Source organism: Lithobates pipiens, unplaced genomic scaffold (assembly GCF_037356315.1).
Source record: "Lithobates pipiens isolate NorthernLeopardFrog02 unplaced genomic scaffold, aLitPip1_a1.2 Scaffold_3, whole genome shotgun sequence".
NCBI lineage: Eukaryota > Metazoa > Chordata > Amphibia > Anura > Ranidae > Lithobates > Lithobates pipiens.
Window position 1 is genome coordinate 39,044,520 of NW_027507790.1, and position 21,271 is coordinate 39,065,790.

Sequence of the window (21,271 nt, forward strand, 5' to 3'; positions counted from 1 at the left end):
CTCTATTTGTGGGAAGAAAAGGACGCAAATTTTGTTTGGGTACAACATTGCATGACCGCGCAATTACCAGTTAAAGCAGCGCAGTGCCAAAGTGTAAAAAGACCTCTGGTCATTTACCAGCAAAATGGTCCGGTCTGAAAGTGGTTAATACACTTGTGTCCCAAGCTGATAATACAGTTAGTGACTTTGAGGGCCAGGCTGGAGGGTCATTGCTCAAATTATCTCAAAATGAGTAGTAATTAAGCCTGCCAAGCCCTCCATAGATTCTCTATGGTGTGCAGGTGGCAGTTCCACTTACCCAAGGCTTTGTAAAACAACAGACTGAAGGGACTTTGTAGATATGGATAGTGTTCTAGGAGCACACAATGTGACTCACATTGACACATGCCAGTAACGTTTAAACAGGTGACATCCAATGCTGCCCCTATGAAAAGCAATCACTTTTCATAGTGCTGCAGATACTGCTGCCTCCTGAATGGCCATTTTTTTTTTGACAGCCAAAAGGGGATGAATTGTCGCGGCAGTATTGCCCATCAAATGCTACAAAGGGGGTCGAACATTAACCACCACACATGTACAAGCTCAAACAGCTGCATGCATATTTTAGGTGGGCAGCAAAACCACCATTTTAAGCACCATTTTTTTTTTTTTTTTAACCACCCACCACTGTGAATCATACCATGAAGAAACAGCTTGGATTGATAGATTTGTGTATTGTGGCAGTACATTAGTTCAGGTACTTTGAGCCTGACCATGCAAAACACATTAAAAAGGAGGTTCAGCTGCTTAATGAAGTGGAATATTCAAGATTAAGCTCAGAGTATTATTAAAATGACCCTCTACCATTTACTTTATCGAAGTTCTGGTAATCCACACATGACCGAGTCATTTAGTAACACAACTCTTATAGTTGCTGACTAGTGCAATCGGTGTTTGGGTAGAGTAATATAAGAGGGCGGGGGTGTCATTGTGGGCACACCTTGGGAGTATGTCAGACAATTACAATGTTTTGTAATGGTACTGCTGGTAGAATGATTTAACAAGTTATTAGCTGGTTCCACAACAAATGAAGTAGATACAGTGGACCAATTTGGTTCTTCTGAGTAGAATCATACTCCTTTTGCACGAGTGCCTCAATTGGTAATATAGAAGCAGAGAAAAAGGGACAGCAGGAAAAAAAAAAAAAAAAAGAAGCCTGAATAGTCCATCGAGAGTTTTTTTTATATGTAGGGTTTGTATTTGTTAACTTTTTTTGTCCAACTATAGAGCTAGATTTGTTCCAAGCATGTTTGAAGCCATTTACTGCTCACTGGCTCACCACCTCTGCTGGAAGTTTATTGCAAGCATCAACTACCCTTTTAGTAAAAATACTTTCCAAGATTCATTTTGAACGTTCCTCTAGTTTGAGGTCATGTCCCCTTGTTCTTGATTTTGGTTACATATTGAAAATACAGCCCCTACTGAACCTTATTCACCCCCTTGTTGTATTTACAAAGGTTTCAATCATGTCTGCCCTTTCCCTTCTTTCCTCCAGACTGTAAATATTAAGTTATTGAAGTCGCCCTCAACTTTTCATTATTTGTTACCAGTCTCTGGTCGTTCCATCTTATCAATATATCTTTTTTGTGAGGGCTCCAGAACTGAACACATTCTAAATGAGGTCTCACTAAAGATCTATACAGGTGGATCAGAACCTCCTGCTGGTGATCCCTCTAGTGATACATCCTAGAATTCTATTTGCTTTTCACACTGTTTGCTCATTTAGCTATCTGAAAGAAGTACAGTTTGTCTGTAGTGCCAACACTGTACCCCTAATGTTGTACTCTCTCTCGGAAGTTTTTCCCTAGATGCATTATTTTACATTTAAAAACATTGAACTGCAGTCTCTCTACAGCTTTGACCAATCTTTCAACAATGCCAAATCATGTTACAGACACCTCCAGGGATATCATATTAGTGTTAATATTTAATGCAGTTTCAACGTACTAGTCTGCTTTCTGGATACAAACAGGAACATATAAAAGTGATCCACCCGTAAAACGGAATTGGAAAGGAATGCAGTATGAGAGGTACAAGCTATTCCTTTAAAATCATACAGAAATGCAGACCACACACACTGCAATATCCCTGCATTACAGAGTCATTAGGAGTGCAGACTGGTTTGGATAAAGGAGCTGCTGCTGGGGGGGGGGGGGGGGGGGGGGAGACACGATCCGGGAGGGTCAAGTGCGCACCGAGGTCTCAAGAACCAGAGAGATGGTGGGAAAGCTACCAAGATTGTGGACCTGTAATGAGGGACAGATTGTCTTTCCGGTCTATTAGCTGCAAAAGGCAAAGTAGGACTTTTTTGGGGGTTTTGGGTGAAGATAGCCACCTTGATTCAAGCAGCTTGTCATTGTGATTTCGGAGACTTGGACTTGGTATCCAGCATAATATTGGCTGTGGTTGCTAACCGTGTTTAATCTGAGAGATTACATCTGAGTGATTCCTATGCTAGTATTGGGCAGACTACTGGTTGCATTTTTTTTAATGCGACAGTAAAAATAAATTGTGAGCATTGCTTAATATTTGGCATCTGAGCACTACAAAATGAAAAATTTACATATTGATATTCACAGCAAACGCACCCATCCACGTCTACATGCTTTAATTTGCTGAAAAATCATTTTGAAAAAAACACCCACTAGCATTTCTGGTTGTGGCCATCTGGAGCAAGGGTAGATGATTCATGTAGCATTTACTTACTGGAATCCATCTGTCCTTAGCTCAGACATGCAAGCAGGAGGGTGTGCTTAGCTGAGAAAATCTCTCCTCCCCTCCTGGGAGGATATAATTTGCCTTGGAAACCAGGAAGTAACTCAAGAAACTTAAGAAATTATTTTTTTTTCTTCCATATTTACTAATGCTGGTCAGAATAAGGATTGAAAATAATCAATGCTGATTGAGAGAGTGAAGTTCCACTTTAAGCCACTAATGACTTTGTGACCAAGTCATCCTAATTCTAAATTTGTTTTTGTCCGAAATATGTAATGGTTGATTTACCCAAAAGAGGGAGCTAGCAAAACTGCCTGACATGAACTTGCAGTTTCTAGAACACAACGCAGATTACACATTTGCAGCTCACCGATCCTAAAATGACACCAGAGCAGAATTCTTATGATGCACAGAGACTGAAATACAGGCATTCAGAACCTTATTTAAATTATTTTTTTTTTCTTCTCCGACAGTGGACGGAGACACAAGAGATGTTCAGAAATACAGGACAAAATGAAAATACTATAATACAAAAAAATAGAAAAAAGAAAATATGTATTTACAGGAAGGTAACATTATTTTGATGGAGGGAGCGATGAGCGCAGCAAGTTTTGACATGCAAGAGTCCGAGGAAACCGTTAAAAAGGCTGCGCACAAATGAAGACAAGGGGTTTCGGAACATTTCAACTGCCCTAGGTCACTACATTGATCAGAACCAAATACAGTCACTTAACAGGCCATGAATACATCAGAACGAGCACACAATACAGTGGATTTGAACTGAGGCTTCACTTTGCTGGGATGGATTAGTCATATAAAGCCAAAGATGAAGTGCAGGACATGCGACAGAACAGAGGCGGCCTGACCTGATCTGGCCTTGCTCTGTGAATATTTAAAAATGTGTATGTATATATATATATATATATATATATATATATATATACATATATATACACACATATACACTCTCATCTTAGACTTGCCCTCTGCAACATGAAACGGGAGAAATGGAATTAAATACGATAGACTATGGGATATATAGCGAGTAACACACTGGCTTAGATCTAAAAAGTCACTTCACACCACAGAAGATATTAAACTAAAAAACAAGAACAGGAAGGAGAGCTGGTAAGAGGGCTGCACTGCTCCCGTGGGGTCTGGTCCCACAGGTTCCAACAAGCTGTAATAGTCCATAGCTCACAGGCCTTTACCATCACATGCTACTTTGAGCTGCCAGCAGGCCAGTCTGAACGATTCCAGGTTTCCTTATGATCCCACTGCCACCCCGATTCTAGTCCGCTCTTCCTATAGGAAATGAGTCCGATGTTGAGGGCCTGTTCGAGGGATTAGGAGCTCACATGGTTGACTCGCCAAAAAAAGTTTATTCATTTGTTATTTTACACAAATTCCATTCATTTGAGGTCTTTCAGTTGTAGCTGTGTCTGTTAAACACTAAGTTTATCCAGGGAACAGAAAGCCAAAGTGAAGAAATCCTGCCAAGTTTGGCCTCTTGTCCTCTGCTCCCATCATACCTCGAGGAAGCGTGAGCTGCTGGCCTTGGCATGGAAAGGTTCTGACCACATTCGCCGCAAGTCACCCTACAAAACAAGAAATAACGTCAGCTGGACAGAACAGAGAAATAATAAAATGGCGCAAGAAGTAGGATGCAGGCTAGGCAATGCATAGCTTATACATAGATGTAAGAATCAGAGCCTATAAAAGTCCATATAGGGGTTAACTCTGTTCCATCCTATACACTTGCTGCAGCTTCTCCGACTGAAGACAATCTCTAGACAAATACATAAAAGAAACACCAGACGGTGCTGATCAACAGTACAGACCAAAAGTTTGGACACCTTCTCATTCAAAGAGTTTTCTTTAATTTTCATGACTATGAAAATTGTAGATTCACACTGAAGGCATCAAAACTATGAATTAACACATGTGGAATTATATACTGAACAAAAAAGTGTGAAACTGAAAATAGGTCTTATATTCTAGGGTCTTCAAAGTAGCCACCTTTTGCTTTGATTACTGCTCCGCACACTCTTGGCATTCCGTTGATCAGTCTACAATTTTCATAGTCATGAAAATAAAGAAAACTCTTTGAATGAGAAGGTGTGTCCAAACTTTTGGTCTGTACTATAAGTGTAGCAGAGATGATATTGGGAGGTCTATTACACTTCTGAAGTCTCTATATAGAGGGCCAATCACTTGCCCATACTATCACATAGGAGTCTTGCTAGCTTCCCTGTTATAGCACTAAAGGTAAATGGCAGAAAAAGTATTAAAAAAAAAATATATAAAAGCACATGTAAAAAATAAATAAAAAAGGGGGCCATTTCAGTGCCTCCCCTTACATACCCAAATGCATACACAGGAAGCAAACAAATTGCACCACACAAGTGCGTGTAATTCTAGGGCCAGAATTCACTAAACTCTAAACTGATAACCTGTGAAGACTTTTAAAGTGTCATCTATGAAGATTTTTGGGTGCCATAGTTTGTAATTTTAGCAGTGAATACAATTTTAATATGCGTTTACGCAATTCCATCCTTTGTATTTAAGTTTGGTATATTTTGTTCGTTTGCAGTAAATTTCATTTATGTGTATTTTTTACTTAAAATATGTGTTTACCAGCTACTACTGGCCACCAATGTATTCTACAGGGCCTCAGTTTTCAAAAACATGTAAAATTATTGTGTGTGATACATTTTAAAATCTCCCCTTAATAGACAAGCGGTTAAGAAGGAAAATCGATAAACAGGTGTGCGTGCCATTTTTCTGTCAGATGTACTATGGATTAAAAATCGGACAATCCAAAAGTCTTTCTAGGAGAAAATTCACAGCATTATTTTTTTTTTTAGTATAGATTATATACAAAATTATTTCTGAAACAAGTAAATAGACCACAAGGGAAAAATAAAAAAAATAAAAAATAAAAACATGGAGAGATATTTTCATTGCATTTAGCTTGTAAAATATTAAACTGACCATCACAATACACAAAAAAATTGGTATTAAATGGAATGCCTACCTTTAAATAAGCCATAGTGAGAAGCGGTAATAAAGTAAATGGAACCAAATACAGCAAAGCCGGCTGGGCTGCCCTGTGAATGCGTGAAGCCACTGTTGCCGTTAACAGTCCTATTAAGAAAAATAAGATCTACATTAGAGCAGCCACTACAGCTACCGAAATAACACTATAAATGAAGGAATCTGTAAAATATGTGAATAGTATATAGATATACAATATGTGTTACATACATTATATGTACCTATGAAAACCATCTATAATTATTTTGTTTGGTTAAAAACCTTTCAAAAATACAACAGTAGGTTTTGCATGTTCACAATACATTCTGCTCTGAATTTGCCTACTTACCCACAAAGTACCCAATAAGTGTGCAATGGAAGTAGGAGACCCTCTGCATTCGCCCAGAAATATTGGCCCCTGGTGCACCACAAGCGTCAGCGGTTGCCTGTTTTTTGTAATTATCATAACGCAGAACGAAGCACAGAAGTAGGCCTGGCATCACAATGTCTCCAATCCCAAGCATAGAGAAGTGACTTCCTGTGGAGCTGCATAAAACATGAATATATATATATAATTTACAATAATGATAGTATTAAAAGCTTACAGCATTATAGCCAAACTTACTTGCTAAAGAGATAGCACATCATGCCTTGGTTTACAAAAAGCCCAGATATACAGCTTAGAAGCAATACAAAGTTCAGTCATTTTACACTTACCTAGGGAATACTAATTTCCCTGGCAGTGATAACCGAGGTACATCTCTTCCAACATTGGGACCAAGATGAAGCTTCCTTGATAATACATCCAGAGGATTGTCAGCAGGCTGGGTTGCCACTTTGACCATCACGTTGCTATTAAATATATAGGCAGAGAAGAACACCTGCATGGGAGATACATAGCGATAAGAACATGACAAGAAAACTATTCGCTTAACATTCATTAGATCATAAATATTCTCTTCACTCGTTTATGTGGTCCCTAACAGATAGCTTTCATCTACGTATTATATAAGGATTGAAGTGTTATATTCTGTTACACTCAACATTTTGTGTTAGAATAGCAAAAAAAAAAAAAAAAAACAGCTATGCATGTGTGGATTCTTTGTCTACCAGTTCTGCTCTGAGAACAGGTAAGACCTCACTGGCAAAAAAAAATTCTGCTGTGCAGAATTAAACCATTTAAAGTCCCAGCGCTATCAGACAGGGAAGGCAAGTCTCCTCAGCTCTGTGTAAGCTCCAAGCCAAGTTGGAGTGGCAGGGAGCAAACAAAAGATACATACAGTGCCTTGCAAAAGTATTCACCTCCTTTGGCTTTTTACCCATTTTGTTACATTACAGCCTTTCAGTTTTTTTAAAATCTGAATTATATGTGATGGATCAGAACACAACAGTCTAAGTTACAAAGGTTGAATAAAGACCCCAGTCCATCCAGTTCAACCTGAGTGTCTACAATTGTCCCTATCCCTGTACATCGCACACTCACATCAGTCCCTACTCTCAAGGAGCCCACAATCCAAGGTCCCTGTTCATATACTAGGGCCAATTTTGGACAGAAGCCAATTAACCTACCTGCATATCTTTGGAGTGTGGGAGGAAACTGGAGTACCCGGAGGAAACCCACACAGGCACAGGGAGAACATGCAAACTCCAGGCAGGTAGTGCCGTGGTTGGGATTCAAACCAGCGACCCTTTTTACTGCTATGTGAGAGTGCTAACCACTACACCACTGTGCCGCCACTAACAAGTTGGTGAAGTAAAATTAGAAAAATATACATAAAACTATTTTCCAGAAATAAAAGAAAAAATTGGAATGTGCGTATGTATTCACCCCCTTTGTTATGAAGCCCATAATATACTCTGGTGCAACCAATTACCTTCAGAAGTCACATAATTAGTGCAACGATGTCCACCTGTGTGCAATCCAAGTGTCACGTGATCTGTTATTACATAGACACACCTTTTTGAAAGACCCCAGAGGCTGCAACACCTAAGCAAGAGGCACCACTAACCAAACACTGCCATGAAGACCAAGGTACTCTCCAAACAAGTAAGGGACAATGTTGAGAAGTACAAGTCAGGGTTAGGTTATAAAAAATATCCAAATCTTTGATGATCCCTAGGAGTACCATCAAATATATCATAACCAAATGGAAAGAACATGGCACAACAGCAAACCTGCCAAGAGACGGCCTCACACCAAAACTCATGGACTGGGCAAGGAGGGCATTAATCAGAGAGGCAGCACAGAGACCTAAGTTAACCCTGGAGGAGCTGCAGAGTTCCACAGCAGAGACTGGAGTGAATAGCTAACATAGGACAACACTAAGTCGTAAGGTCCATAGAGTTGGGCTTTATGGCAGAGTGGCCAGAAGAAAGCCATTATGTACAGCAAACAAAATGGCATGTTTTGAGTTTGTGAAAAGGCATGTGGGAAACTCTCAATGTATGGAGGAAGGTGCTCTGGTCTGACGAGACTAAAATGTAAACTTTTTTTTTGGCCATCAAACAAAAGGACTATGTCTGGCGCAAACCCAACACATCACCCAAAGAAGGCCATTCTGCTGTGGGGGATGTTTTTCAGTAGTCAGGACTGAGAAACTGGTCAGAGTTGAGGAAAAGATGGATGGTGCTAAATACAGGGATATTCTTGAGTAAAACCTGTACCACTCTGTGTGTGATTTGAGGCTAGGATGGAGGTTCACCTTCCAGCAGGATAATGACCTCAAAACACACTGCTTGAGTGATTTAAAGGGAAACATGTAAATGTGCTGGAATGGCCTAGTCAAAGCCCAGACCTAAATCAAATAGAAAATCTGTGGTCAGACTGAAAGATTACTGTTCACAAGCGCAAACCATCCAACTTTAAGGAGTAGTTTTGCAAGGAGGAATTGGCAAAAATCCCAGTGGTAAGATGTGGCAAGCTCATAGAGACTTATCCAAAGCGACTTGGAGCTGTGATAGCCGCAAAAGGTGGATCTACAAAGTATTGACTTTAGCGGGTGAATAGTTGCGCACATTGACTTTTTCCGTTTTGTCATATTTGTTGTTTGCTTCACAAAAAAATAAAAAGCTTCAAAATTTTGGGCATGTTCTGTAAATTAAATGATGCAAATCCTCAAACAATCCATGTTAATTCCAGGTTGTGAGGCAACAAAACAAACGAAAAAATTCCAGGGGGGGGTGTGAATACTTTTGCAAGGCACTGTACGTGGAGCAACTTGTAACGGACAGCCCAGCAAGCAAAGCTAATTTTATTAAAAAGGATTTCACAGAGATAAAAATAAAAAACTCGACTTGAAATGTAAAAAAACAAAAACAAAAAATGTTGGGACAAAAACCTTTATTGTTTCCCTTAAAGATCAATATAAGTTATTTTTATAGTTACAGTGACAAAGAAATAAGTGTGTGGTCAATGCTAATTCTTGTCCTCACATCTTGTCAGAAAAAGGAAATTGCAAGGAATTCCCATTTTACTGAAAAATGTGCATTTCTCCGAACCTGTTCCCGTTTTCTTCTGCAGCAGCTGCTGCTCTCACCCATCAATAGAGAAGGCTTAAAGGGATTGTAAAGTCTAAAGATAACAAATATAGGTTTATACTTGCCTTTTCTGTTGCAGTGGATTTGCACAAAGCATCCTGGATTCTCCTCTTCTTGGATGCCTTTTCTGGGCTTCTGGCCCTCCCTCCTGTTGAGTGCCCCCACAGCAAGCAGCTTGCTATGGGGGCACCCAAGCCGAGCTGCAGCACCACGTGTCCATTCAGCACAGCTAGGGAACTGACCACAGTGAGCACTCCTGCCTAGTGTGGTCAGTTTTTAACAGGAACGCAGAAGGAATAGCAAGAACACCAGGGATTTCCCAAAAAGGAAGCAGTAGAGGGAGAACAGGATGCTTTCTCGTACAAGTACATGGGACAGCAGGCACATATCAGGAATTTGAAATGCTGGGGTAACACACACTTTAAGACCTTTTGAATTGGGATGGAGGATCAGTTCTATTCTCTACCCTTCAGCTCAGTCTAGTGGTAACTGACAGCAGCTGGACAAGAGGGTGTAAACAGTCTACTTTCAGACTCCTTTCAAACCGGGACCGCAGCAGTGCTAAAGCGCCACTAGTTTTAGCGGCACTTTTCGGACGCCATCGGAGCTTTTAACCCCAAAGGAGGGGTTAAAAGCGCCCGTGGTGCGACGCTTTGGAAGCACTGCCCATTCATTTCAATGGGCAGGGCACTGTGGAAGTGCTAAATACAGCGTTCCCAAGCAGCCCCAAAAATGCCGCTTGCAGGACTTTTCCTAACGTCCCACATGTGCACCGCCCCAGTGTGAAAAGTTACACTGAAATTAATGAATAGGAGGCGGTTTTCAGGCGCTATTTCTAGAGCTAAACATGCCTGAAAACCGCCTCAGTGTGAAAGGGGTCTCAGGGTTGCAGTTCTATGTTTGAAACTAATTTATCAACAATGCAGATATTTTAAGCAGGCCAAACAAGAATATTGAAATACACTACTTTAAGATTTTTAAAAAACAATCTCTCTACAATACAAGCATTATTAGATAGTAAATATGGATCTATAATTACAGTGAGGTGGAAAAGTATTTGATCCCCTGCTGATTTTGTACGTTCGCCCACTGACAAAAACGATCGGTCTATAATTTTAATGGTAGGTTTATTTTAACCGAGACAGAAAAATATCCAGAAAACCACATTTCAAAAAAAGTTAATTTGATTTGCATTTTAATGAATGAAATAAGTATTTGATCCCCCAATCACCAAGATTTCTGACTCCCAGGTGTCTTCTATAATGACAACAAGCTGAGTGCTCCTAATCTCAGCTTGTTGCCATTATAGAAGCTGAGCTCCTAATCTCAGCTTCTATAATGGCAACAAGCTGAGATTAGGAGCACTCTTAAAGGGAGTGTTCCTAATCTCAGCTTGTTACCCGTTTAAAAGACACCTGTCCACAGAAGCAAACAGATTTCAATCTCTCCACCATGGCCAAGACCAAAGAGCTGTCCAAAGATGTCCGAAACAAGATTGTAGACCTGCACAAGGCTGGAATGGGCTACAAGACAATCGCCAAGCAGCTTGGTGAGAGGGTAACAGTTGGTGCGATTATTCACAAATGGAAGAAACACAAAATAATGGTTAATCTCCCTCGGTCTGGGGCTCCATGCAAGATCTCACCTCAGTTTCAATGATCACCAGAACAGTGAGGAATCAGCCCAGAACTACACGGGAAAATCTAGTCAATGATCTCAAGGCAGCTGGGATCATAGTCACCAAGAAAACAATTGGCAACACACTATGCCGTGAAGGACTGAAATCCAGCAGCGCCCTTCGAGGTCCCTGTGCTCAAGAAAGCACATGTACAGGCCTGTCTGAAGTTTGCTAATGAACATCTGAATGATTCAGAGAAGAACTGGATGAAAGTGTTGTGGTCAGATGAAACCAAAATTTAAGCTCTTTGGCATCAACTCAACGTGTTTGGGGGAGGAGGAATACTGCCCATGACCCCCAAGAACACTATCCCCACCATCAAACAGAGGTAAAAACATCATGCTTTGGGGGTGCTTTACTGCTAAGGGGACAGGACAACTTCACCGCATCAAAGGGATGATGGACGGGGCAATGTACTGTCAAAATCTTAGGCGAGAACCTCCTTCCCTCAACCAGGGCATTGAAAATGGATCGTGGATTGTTATTCCAGCATGACAATGACCCGAAACACAGCCAAGGCAACAAAGGAATGGCACAAGAAGCACATTAAGGTCCTGGAGTGACCTTAATCCCATCAAAAATATATGGCGGGAGCTAAAGGTTTGAGTTACCAAATGTAAGCCTTGGAACTTTGCAGATCCTATCCAAGTCATTAAAGAGAAGTGGCACACAATCCTTCCTGAGATGTGTGCAAATTTGGTGAGGCCAACTACAAGAAACGTCTGAACCCTTGTGATTGCCAACAAAGGTTTCTCCACCAAGTACCAAGTCATGTTTTGCAAAGGGGTCAAATACTTATTTCACAAATTAAAATGCAATTCAATTTATGACTTTTTTGAAATGCATTTTTATGGATATTTGTTATTCTGTCTCTCGCTGTTAAAATAAGCTTACCATTAAAATTATAGACTGATCATTTTATTGTCAGTAGGCAAACACAAAAGTACAAAATCAGCAGGGGAGCAAATATACTTTTTCCCCCTCACTGTACTTTTATAAAAAAAATCTTTTAGATGTACAAGAAATAGCATCATCTCTACTCACCCAAAATACATCATATATAAGCAACCCTGAAAGGAGCAGACAGGACACTTTCAGGCTAGGCAGGCGAACAAAGGCAATCATTGCCACACAGAGTCCCATGGCAAGGGCTGAAAGAACAGACAATTTTCAGTTCAACAAATACAATGTCCAGAAAACCAAAAAGCGACTTCAGAGCAGGCTAGTAGTCACCGAACATTTCACAACAAACATATAAACTATACACATTAGGTAGATTTAAAACAGGTCTGTAATGCTTTCTAAATGTAGAACCTACCTCGAACTGCATTAGGCAGTAAAGAAGAATTCTGAGACATTTGCAAAAAAACTAAAAGTACAGTGTGGTATCGGCTGTCTGGTAGCCCAAGTTTATTACTTACCATCCATGAGCAGCCAATGGCCTGTCAGCACCCAAATAAGAACTAGCATTACAGAGAGTGAAAAGGAGAGCAGTTCTGCAACTGTAAACCGACCGCAGCACCCAAATGATATCCTACAAGAAAAAACAGCAACACACTTAGAACTACAGTAAATAAGGTCACTTAATGAGAAATATAGCTTTTCTTTTGGCAGACACCAAGCATACTGAGATCAGTAGAGTCACACTGAGATCGTTGTCAACAAGTAGTTAAAGCTGTCATTGGTGATGTCCATCAACAATTTAACTGCCTATGTGTAGCTCTTTATTTAGCTTTATTAAAACTATCCTGTACTACAGTTAGCACAAGTATTGGTTTGATCACAAGGTGTGCCCACAAAAAAAAAAATAATTATAAAAAAAGGGGGGGGGGGTTCTTTGAGCAGTTAGCAGTGATGAATAGACCTGCCACCTACACCATACCGGGGGGGCATTTTCTACTGGCCACTAAAGAGGTCACATCTACACTGCCCACTAATGTTAGAGGTCACCCCAATTTTCACTATATCCATTCTTTTTCTATGTCAAGATCACTATGGAAAAATTTGTATGCAGCACATGGTTGCTAAAATGATCTGCGCTGGGAGTCAAGTATGTCTAATTCCTTAGACTTTGTACAACTTACAGATCATGTAATTGTACTCTGAGCTGTAGCTAAACTCTTTAGCAAGGTTCCTTAAGCCATAACATTTTTTTCAAGGGCTCCTCTGGGGTACAAAGGTTGAGAAAGCAATAAAACATGGAGGCTAATCCAGCCTATGTCCCCATATGCGAGATTCTGCACTCTATTTGTACTGGTGACAATTTTGAACGAGAAAGGGGGGGGGGGGAAGCAAACATTTTTGAGTTGTCCCTAGAACAAGAGATTAGGGGAAGTCTTCCAATGGGGGACCCTTGTACTGAGTACAACCGTCTCCTCATTTTGGGAGACTTACTCTTAACTTCCTGTTGCATTCTTGGGTCAGGAAGTGCAGGGAAATTTTCACAACAGTATAAAAGAAAAGCAAAAAATAACCAGAGATTATAATCCTTTCCATGAAACAAGTTTTGACTACAGATACAAATTTTGTCTTTAAATTGATAAAAGTGTAACATAGAAAGCGAACAAGAACACTAAATAACTGCTTAGCAAATTGGCATACAATATATTTACCGTATATACTCGAGTATAAGCCGAGATTTTCAGCCTCTTTTTTGAGGCTGAAAGTGCCCCCCTCGGCTTATACTCGAGTCATCGCCGTCTGACTACTCGATCAGCGTATCGAGCAGACAGACGGCGGACATACTACAATTCGAAAGCCGCGCCTCCGCCTCCGCCTGTGATAGGCGGAACACTCAATTTCCCAGCAGTCAGTGTTCCGCCTATCACGGACATCCTTTCATCCTCGTACTACGGACGAGGATGAGAGGATGTCCGTGATAGGCGGAACACAGGCTGCTGGGAAATTGAGTGTTCCACCTATCACAGGCGGAGGCGGAGGCGCGGCTTTTGAATTGTAGAATGGCCGCCGAGAAGAGCGGCGATCCTGGAGCGGCGATCCATCAGCACGGCACGGGACGGGACGGAGGAGGCACAGGACGACGGAGGCTCGGGACGACGGCTCGGGACGGAGGAGGCTCGGGACGGAGGCTCGGGACGGAGGTAGGCTGGACACACACAGGGATGGATGGATGGACACACACACACACACACACACAGGGATGGATGGATGGATGGACACACACACACACACACACACACACAGGGATGGATGGACACACACACAAGGCTGCACGGACACACACACAGGGATGGATGGATGGACACACACACACACACACAGGGATGGATGGATGGATACACACACAGGGATGGATGGACGGACACACACACAGGGATGGATGGATGGATGGACACACACACAGGGATGGATGGACGGACACACACACAGGGATGGACGGACACACAGGGATGGACAGCCATGTCTCACCCTCGGCTTATACACGAGTCAATAAGTTTTCCAGTTTTTTTGGGGGTAAATTGGGGGCCTCGGCTTATATTCGGGTCGGCCTATACTCGAGTATATACGGTAACTTGTAAAGTCTTGCTAGGTCAGAAGTATTGGTAAGCAAACCATCTGTGGTCTCCATTTCTAACAAAAGACTCCGAAAAACGGTGCCCTCTCCCAGAGTTTAACTTTAAATAAATAATGCAATAGTTCCTGAGAAATGTGGTAAATAGGGGTAGATCTATGAAACTTAAAACTACATCCACAGGAAAGAACTAAACTATTGCTCATAGCAATCTTTTTTATTTTCCCAATGAATGAATAACTTATTGATTGCTAAGGACAACTGTTGCATTTCAGCACTAATCTTCTTTCCTTCAGTTTTCATAGCCAAGACCTATAATGTTCCTTAGTTGCCAAAGTTTTTGCTGTAACTGGTATTTACAGCTTAGGGTTTTTCCTCCACAATAACACTGTGAGACTGAGGAAACTGGCATCTTCAATTACATTTTTAATTTTGAAACATCTCGCTGTGTATACTCACTTGTTCTGAGGAGAGCAGGGTCTGGTTAAATACTGGCACATAGGGAGCAACAGAAAAGCAAACGCTATTGTTGCAAGAACTGAAAGAAAAATTAAGGATTAGAAAACGGACCATTACTTTGATACAAAGGCCAACTTTAATGACCACCATGATGGAAATAAAACCACACTCACCTGCAGTGCAAATAGTGAAAACCACCTGAACTGAGTCAAAGAAGAAAAACATAACCAGAAGAGACACTGAGGCTCCAATAGGAAGGAACAATGCCTGAGTGGAGTCAATAGTCTGGATACCTGCAAAGGCATAATTCCATGTCAAAAATACTGCTACAAAGAAAAACACATTTTAATGATGCTTCTTCCCAAATCACAATGCAGCTCAGTTCTTCCATGACACAATCTCCAACACCACAAGAACTATGTAGCCCATTTGAAAACGGACTGAAAAACTGCTATGGATACGTCTCCAATTACAATAGTATACAAGTATCGTATAGAATCATAGGGAATAAGACTGTTTGCTGTAATAATTATTGCAAACCATTCAACACCCCCCCCCCCCCCCAAAGTTGTTCATTTTTTCTAAAGCAACTCATAAGTATAGCAGCTTTTCCTTTGAGAATGTTAGTTCCTGACCATCACACTAATGCTTTCGTTTCAAAACTTTGGGTCTCTGACACAGAACAAATATTGTAAATCAATTTTTTTTTATTTTTTTTTACATTTGTTTACAGCACACTTGGTCCAGGTCTGTGGCTCACTCTGTTTGAATAGCTAGCTAGGCAAGTAAGTCTTCAGAAACAAAGTAATCCAATATGCCCAACAAATCTCCCTGAAACGCGTTCCGCAGTCCAGTAAAAGGTCACAAATGCAGAGCACCTACAGCCATTGAAAATTTTGTTGGTACTTTTACAGCATATTTAAACGATACTTGAATCTTTCTGAAAGGAAATTAAATTAAAAGCAACTGTCTTATGTATACCTGCATGCTTTATGTAAGAATTAAGCAAGGAAATATTCTAAAATTGCCAAGACAGATTTGTTGGTACCCCTAAAAAAACTAATATAAATAACTGGATCATTGTGATATTTCAAACAGTTTCCTGTTTTTGTCACATGTCTTCGGCCTTGTAATCAGTCGGAAAAGGTGGTCAACCTATTTGGCATTATCGTGTGCACCACATTGAACATGGACCAGAGAAAGGAGAGCCTTGTTTGTGTAGATCGCATGTAAACTATAGACAAACATGTCAATGGTAAAAGCTATATGACCATAACAAGTCCATGGGAGTGTAGCCAACCTCCCTGGACGTGGCTGAAAGAGGAAAATTGACCCCACATTGAAAATAAGAATGTAAGAATGACAAAGAGCCAAGGAAAACTTCCAAAGAGATACACGTTGAACTCCAAGGTACATTGGTGTCTGTTCGCACCATCCGTCCCTTTTTGAGTGGCAGTTAGCTCACAGGAAGAATACCCAGGTGGACTCCACTGTTGACAGGAATACAAAGGAGCCAAACTGGAATTGGATAAAATGCATATTGAGAAGCCACAATTCTTTTGAGAATGTCATTTGGGATGTAACAAACTGGAGCTTATTGGCAAATCACATCAGCTCCGGGGGGTTTTTAGGCCTTGTGCACACTGGATGCTTTGGCCATCTCTCCTAGGCGCCTTTCCTCCTGCTAGCAGCGCTTTGGCAGAAACATGTTTGATGCTTGTAAAGCATTTAGGCCAGGGTGGATTTGATTTAAATCAAGTCAATTTAACTATTGATTTAAATCACTAGAAAAAAAGCTTGATTTAAATCATAATTTTTAAAGAGCAACTGTCATCTGTCCCGCAGCGTCCTCCGCTGACCCGCTGTTGACTCACTGACAGTCTCGTTCACTTTAATGGGATGGCTGATGTGGCAGTGACACAACAAGGTGAGGGATGTGACGGCAGCAGGTGAGTGGATGCCCGCTAACAGGCTATACCATGGTGGATCTGAAATGACAGGTGCTCTTTAAATGTATGGACTTATTCTTACTGGTGGTTAGAATCTAGTATTTGCAAACAAAACAAAAGGTATCCTATTTCGAACAATAAGCTGTCGGGTAAGTAAAACAGCAATATCAGAACCAATTCAATCATACAGTTTGTAGTGTACATAGATTTGCAAAACAATGGGATAAAGAAATATGCCTGAATTTTGTTTTATCTCATGGTTACTGTGAAATTGTGTGAATGCATCAATGCAGCGCATGATATCTCAGCTTGGATTCATTGAATGAATTTAACAAAAATGTATTTAAAAAATAATTGTAGAATATACATTCTCATGCTACATAACTAACCTCCATTTCATACTGAATAAACTATATTAATATATCTTAAAATAGATCTTTACTTCAAAAGCATTTTATTAAAACAAATTTTGATATTAACACAAAAAACAGATTTAAGAAAAAATACGATTTGAATTTTAAAATAAAATCAAATTTTTTTTTGATTTCTTAAAAGAAATAATCTATTTTTATCCACCCTGGTTAAGGAATGCCGCACGATTGGGCTTCAATTTCTTTGACCAGAATAATAATTTATTCTGCCCATTGAAATAAATTAACAGTGAAATGCTAAAAAAAAGCCTAATGTTAACACGTGTTTACACGAGTCGAGCGTTTTTTTTCTGCCAAAATAACTGCAGCTTCTGGATGGGCTGGCACTGGGTTTTTTTTCTCTGCCTCTAAACTCCTCTAAAAGCGTATGTGTGCATGAAAACATGCTATTATGCAGGAGCGTTTAGAGCCAGAAAACAAAGAATGCCAGACATGCCTAGCAGCAGGGTTAAAAACGTCCAGCGTGCATGAGGTCCTAAACATGCTTTAGTGAAAAGTAACACTTACGTGTACAGGATAGATCTCAGCACATACATAAACATTATCTGTGTAACCAAGAAACAATAAAAAAGACAGAACACAAAACAACCAGTGTCATCAGCTCTATGTTTGAAGCTTTCAAAGAAAAGAACACTGTACCTATTGCAAAACATAAAGGTGGCTCAGGTATGTTTTGGGACTGCTTTGCTGCGTCTGCCACTGGAAGTCTTGAATCTGTGCAGGGCACAACAAAATCTTAGGACTATCAAGGAATTCTGAAGCAGGGACAGAAAGCTATCACAGGTCATGGGTACTAAAACAGGATAACGACCCAAAAACACATAGCAAAAAGCACCCAAGAACCAAGCTAAGAACCAAAACACAACTATTCTGAAGTTGGCGTCTAAGCCCTGATCTGAAACCTATTGAACACCCTTCAAACCTGAGACAGTTGGAGCATTTTCTTCAAGAGTGGGCCAAACTGCTTGTTTGCACGTGCAGAGGTTTCATCGAGAGCTACAGAATTTGTTTGCAATGATTGCCTCTAAAGGCTTTCAAACAAAATAAAATTAGATTAATGGTCCCATCCTTTTATGTCCATGCCATTTTTACTTATTTAAAATGATCTGTTGAATCAAAATGAAAGTCTGATTTTCATCATACCTAGAGGATACAATGATGAATGGCAATTATATTGTCAGTTTCAAGCTGTTTCAGAGAAAATTGTGAGTTGTTCCTTTTCGTGGCAGGGTACCAACAAATTTGTCCACAGCTGTACATAGAGAATAATGGCCTTGTCTGTCCGCTGTCCATTGAATGCTGCATGGGCAAGCACAGCACTTGTATGACATTTCAGAATATACTGGGAGTCTAATGGGAGATAAAGCACTAAAGTGCTGCTAGAATGTAATCAAATCCTGTACTTACTGAACAGTGGTGGGATATCTTTATTTTTTTTTAAACTTATGCACATAGCATCCTATGAATGTGTGGGTGTATTTCCTCACCTGGGAGCCACTGGTATGCTGGTATATGCTAAAGTTACTTGCGTGAACCCACTGATGCATAGACTTAAATCCCAGGACTCAAACCTGTGTCTCTGGGACAGGAAAATACACCTCAAATTTTACATTATGCGGCCCCAGGTGACCATGTGCAATTATCCTAAAGGAAACTGTGCAAAATGCTCTAGTTATTTCTTACTATTATTGGCGCTGTTCCCACTAAACGTTCCTGGAGAGCCACCACTGTCCTTCTCCTTGTCTTGATTTTCAAAGTCCATATTAAGAGACCTTAAGGAATAAAGAGAGAGAAAGGATAAACATACATAAAGGAGGAGATGTACTAAAGAGGAAAATAACATTTGCCTTACAAAATATAGTTACAGTAATATACACTTTAGACATTCTAGCGTTACATTTCAATCTTATTACAGATTACATTATACTTTGAAGCAGTTGAATTCCTGAAGTTTTTTTTTTTTTTTTTTTTAATTACCAAAATCTGATATTGGTTTCACATTTGCTGCAGCATGAAGCCAGTGAAACATCCATTTAAAGGGGTTGTTTTTTTTTTGGGGGGGGGGGGGTAGAGTGTATTATGCATAGAATAATCAAATGAAACTTTTTTTTTTTTTACAAAAAATAATATTTCTTTTCAACTCCTTGCTGCCAGTGACCTCACTGAAGTGGATCTTTTGTGGGACCGCATATATATGCATATCTGTGTTTAAGCTGGTAGTACCTTTCACAGAGCTCTCCATTCCCAACACAGAGAGCGGGAATTCACCAAGAGCCCAAGGGTTTATACTAATGCTCAGGAACTAGAAGTACCTGATTGCTGTAAGTCTTTGATTGGCTATCAGTGATCAGTCACTCTACAGCCTGACAGACGGGAAATAGCTAAACTGGAGTTTGATCAGTGTCAGGGTTAGAATAAAGGGACAAAGGTCGGGGTCAGCATACTTTATTCACCTAGGCTGGGCGCACATAAATCACCTTTTCCTGGGGTGCCTAGGAACTGCAGGCTGCTTTCCTAATTCTATGTGTAATGGGTATAAAAACCGAGCTGTCCATACACTATCTTCATATGCTCCCAGGAATTAAAAAGGAATTAGCCTTATATTTCTGGATCCGAATATGTATGATGGTACTCACCTGAAACTGCCATAGACTATAAGAAGGATTGATATCAGAAACGTAGAGACTTGACTAGAGTCCACCAGGGAATACGCCCTTTTGACAAAAAAAATAAAATAAAATAAAAAAATAAAATAAAAAAGACAGCTTAATATAAAAAGTACACAACAAATATATTTGATAGCATAAGAGGATCAGAACACCTGTAAGGTTTATTTTTGCCATCTGTATCACCTTGGGGAGACTGTCCCGTAGCTAAAACAGGAAGTGAGAGGAAATCCAAAATGTGGGTATCCCAGTGTGACACCAAAAACTAGTGTCCTGCTAGAAACATTTCCCCTCTGTTCCTGTTGCCTGCAACATTTTGGATTTTTGTTTACTTTCACTCTGATAAAACAGTAAACAGGACAAATATAGAGGATGAATCTCCCTAAAGGGGAGTCAGACAGCAATAAAACTATGACAGGGGTTCTAGACCCTTTCCAATCTCTACAAACACTTTTTGCCTTTAGTTATACTTTAACCATTAAAATAAAGATTTTAAAGCTAAAAACACACGGATTTAATGGTTTCCCAAAAGGAAGCTCAAGCTAGAAATGTTCAATACATTTTTTTTTAAAGGGTTATGTTTATAAAACTTTTTATGAACAGTACATTCATTGCCAGAGTTCAGCAGTAGTACAAAGAAACATGCCAAATAAAAAAACAGTAAATACATTTTTTTAAAGTTACAACAATATTCTGGACCAGGACATCAAAATAACCAACAAGCAAAATGTAAAAGTAGTACAGCCAAAGCTCGTTTGCCTGTACTTCTATGGATGACAGGAGTGCAATTCGTTGTGCGACGGTCCTGTGACCCGTTTTCAGCAGTCCACTCTCTGCTGATGTCACCAACGTCAGTCCAGGCATCACATTATCCCAACCACGGAGTCTGGATTTGCCAGGTGCCTGGACTGACACCCAGCTCAGACTCTTAGGGAGCAGCTGAGAGCCCGACGGCCTATATTTAGATTTGGTTAACATGAACCACATTTCGGCTAAGATTTTTCCCTCTTGCCTAGATTATCTAGGATGTATAATAGGCTTAGTGTTATGCAAAACTAACAAAAATAAATGTTGTTTCCTTTAAAGTCTAAGTCCAGGGAAAAACTAACTTTAAACCTGCTCTTGGCCACATTCTAAAATCTATTTAACCATGTAAAGCAAAAATCGCTGTACTCTGCAGCCAATCCGGTCTGGTTTCCAGCGGCAGAAGCTGTGTGCAGGAGAGGACC

The 21,271-nt window shown here is 40.2% G+C and overlaps 1 protein-coding gene across 2 annotated transcripts in view; it reads right to left on the reverse strand.

Moving 5' to 3' along the window:
* Window positions 1–3,292: 3,292 nt before the first annotated feature.
* SPPL3 (signal peptide peptidase like 3) overlaps window positions 3,293–21,271 on the reverse strand; it is a 64,068-nt gene continuing 46,089 nt past the window's right edge. Inside the window, exons 2-12 of one of the 2 annotated variants that reach the window (XM_077461484.1) lie at window positions 20,013–20,090; window positions 19,060–19,148; window positions 18,016–18,090; window positions 15,170–15,289; window positions 14,997–15,075; window positions 12,427–12,539; window positions 12,050–12,156; window positions 6,508–6,671; window positions 6,140–6,336; window positions 5,792–5,901; window positions 3,293–4,352 (exon numbers count right to left, since the gene is read on the reverse strand). In XM_077461484.1, coding sequence (XP_077317610.1) covers window positions 4,281–4,352; window positions 5,792–5,901; window positions 6,140–6,336; window positions 6,508–6,671; window positions 12,050–12,156; window positions 12,427–12,539; window positions 14,997–15,075; window positions 15,170–15,289; window positions 18,016–18,090; window positions 19,060–19,148; window positions 20,013–20,090 — 1,204 coding nt within the window. In that variant the 3' untranslated portion in view covers window positions 3,293–4,280. The remainder of the gene's footprint in view (window positions 4,353–5,791; window positions 5,902–6,139; window positions 6,337–6,507; window positions 6,672–12,049; window positions 12,157–12,426; window positions 12,540–14,996; window positions 15,076–15,169; window positions 15,290–18,015; window positions 18,091–19,059; window positions 19,149–20,012; window positions 20,091–21,271) is intronic. The other variant, XM_077461485.1, reaches the window with a different exon arrangement.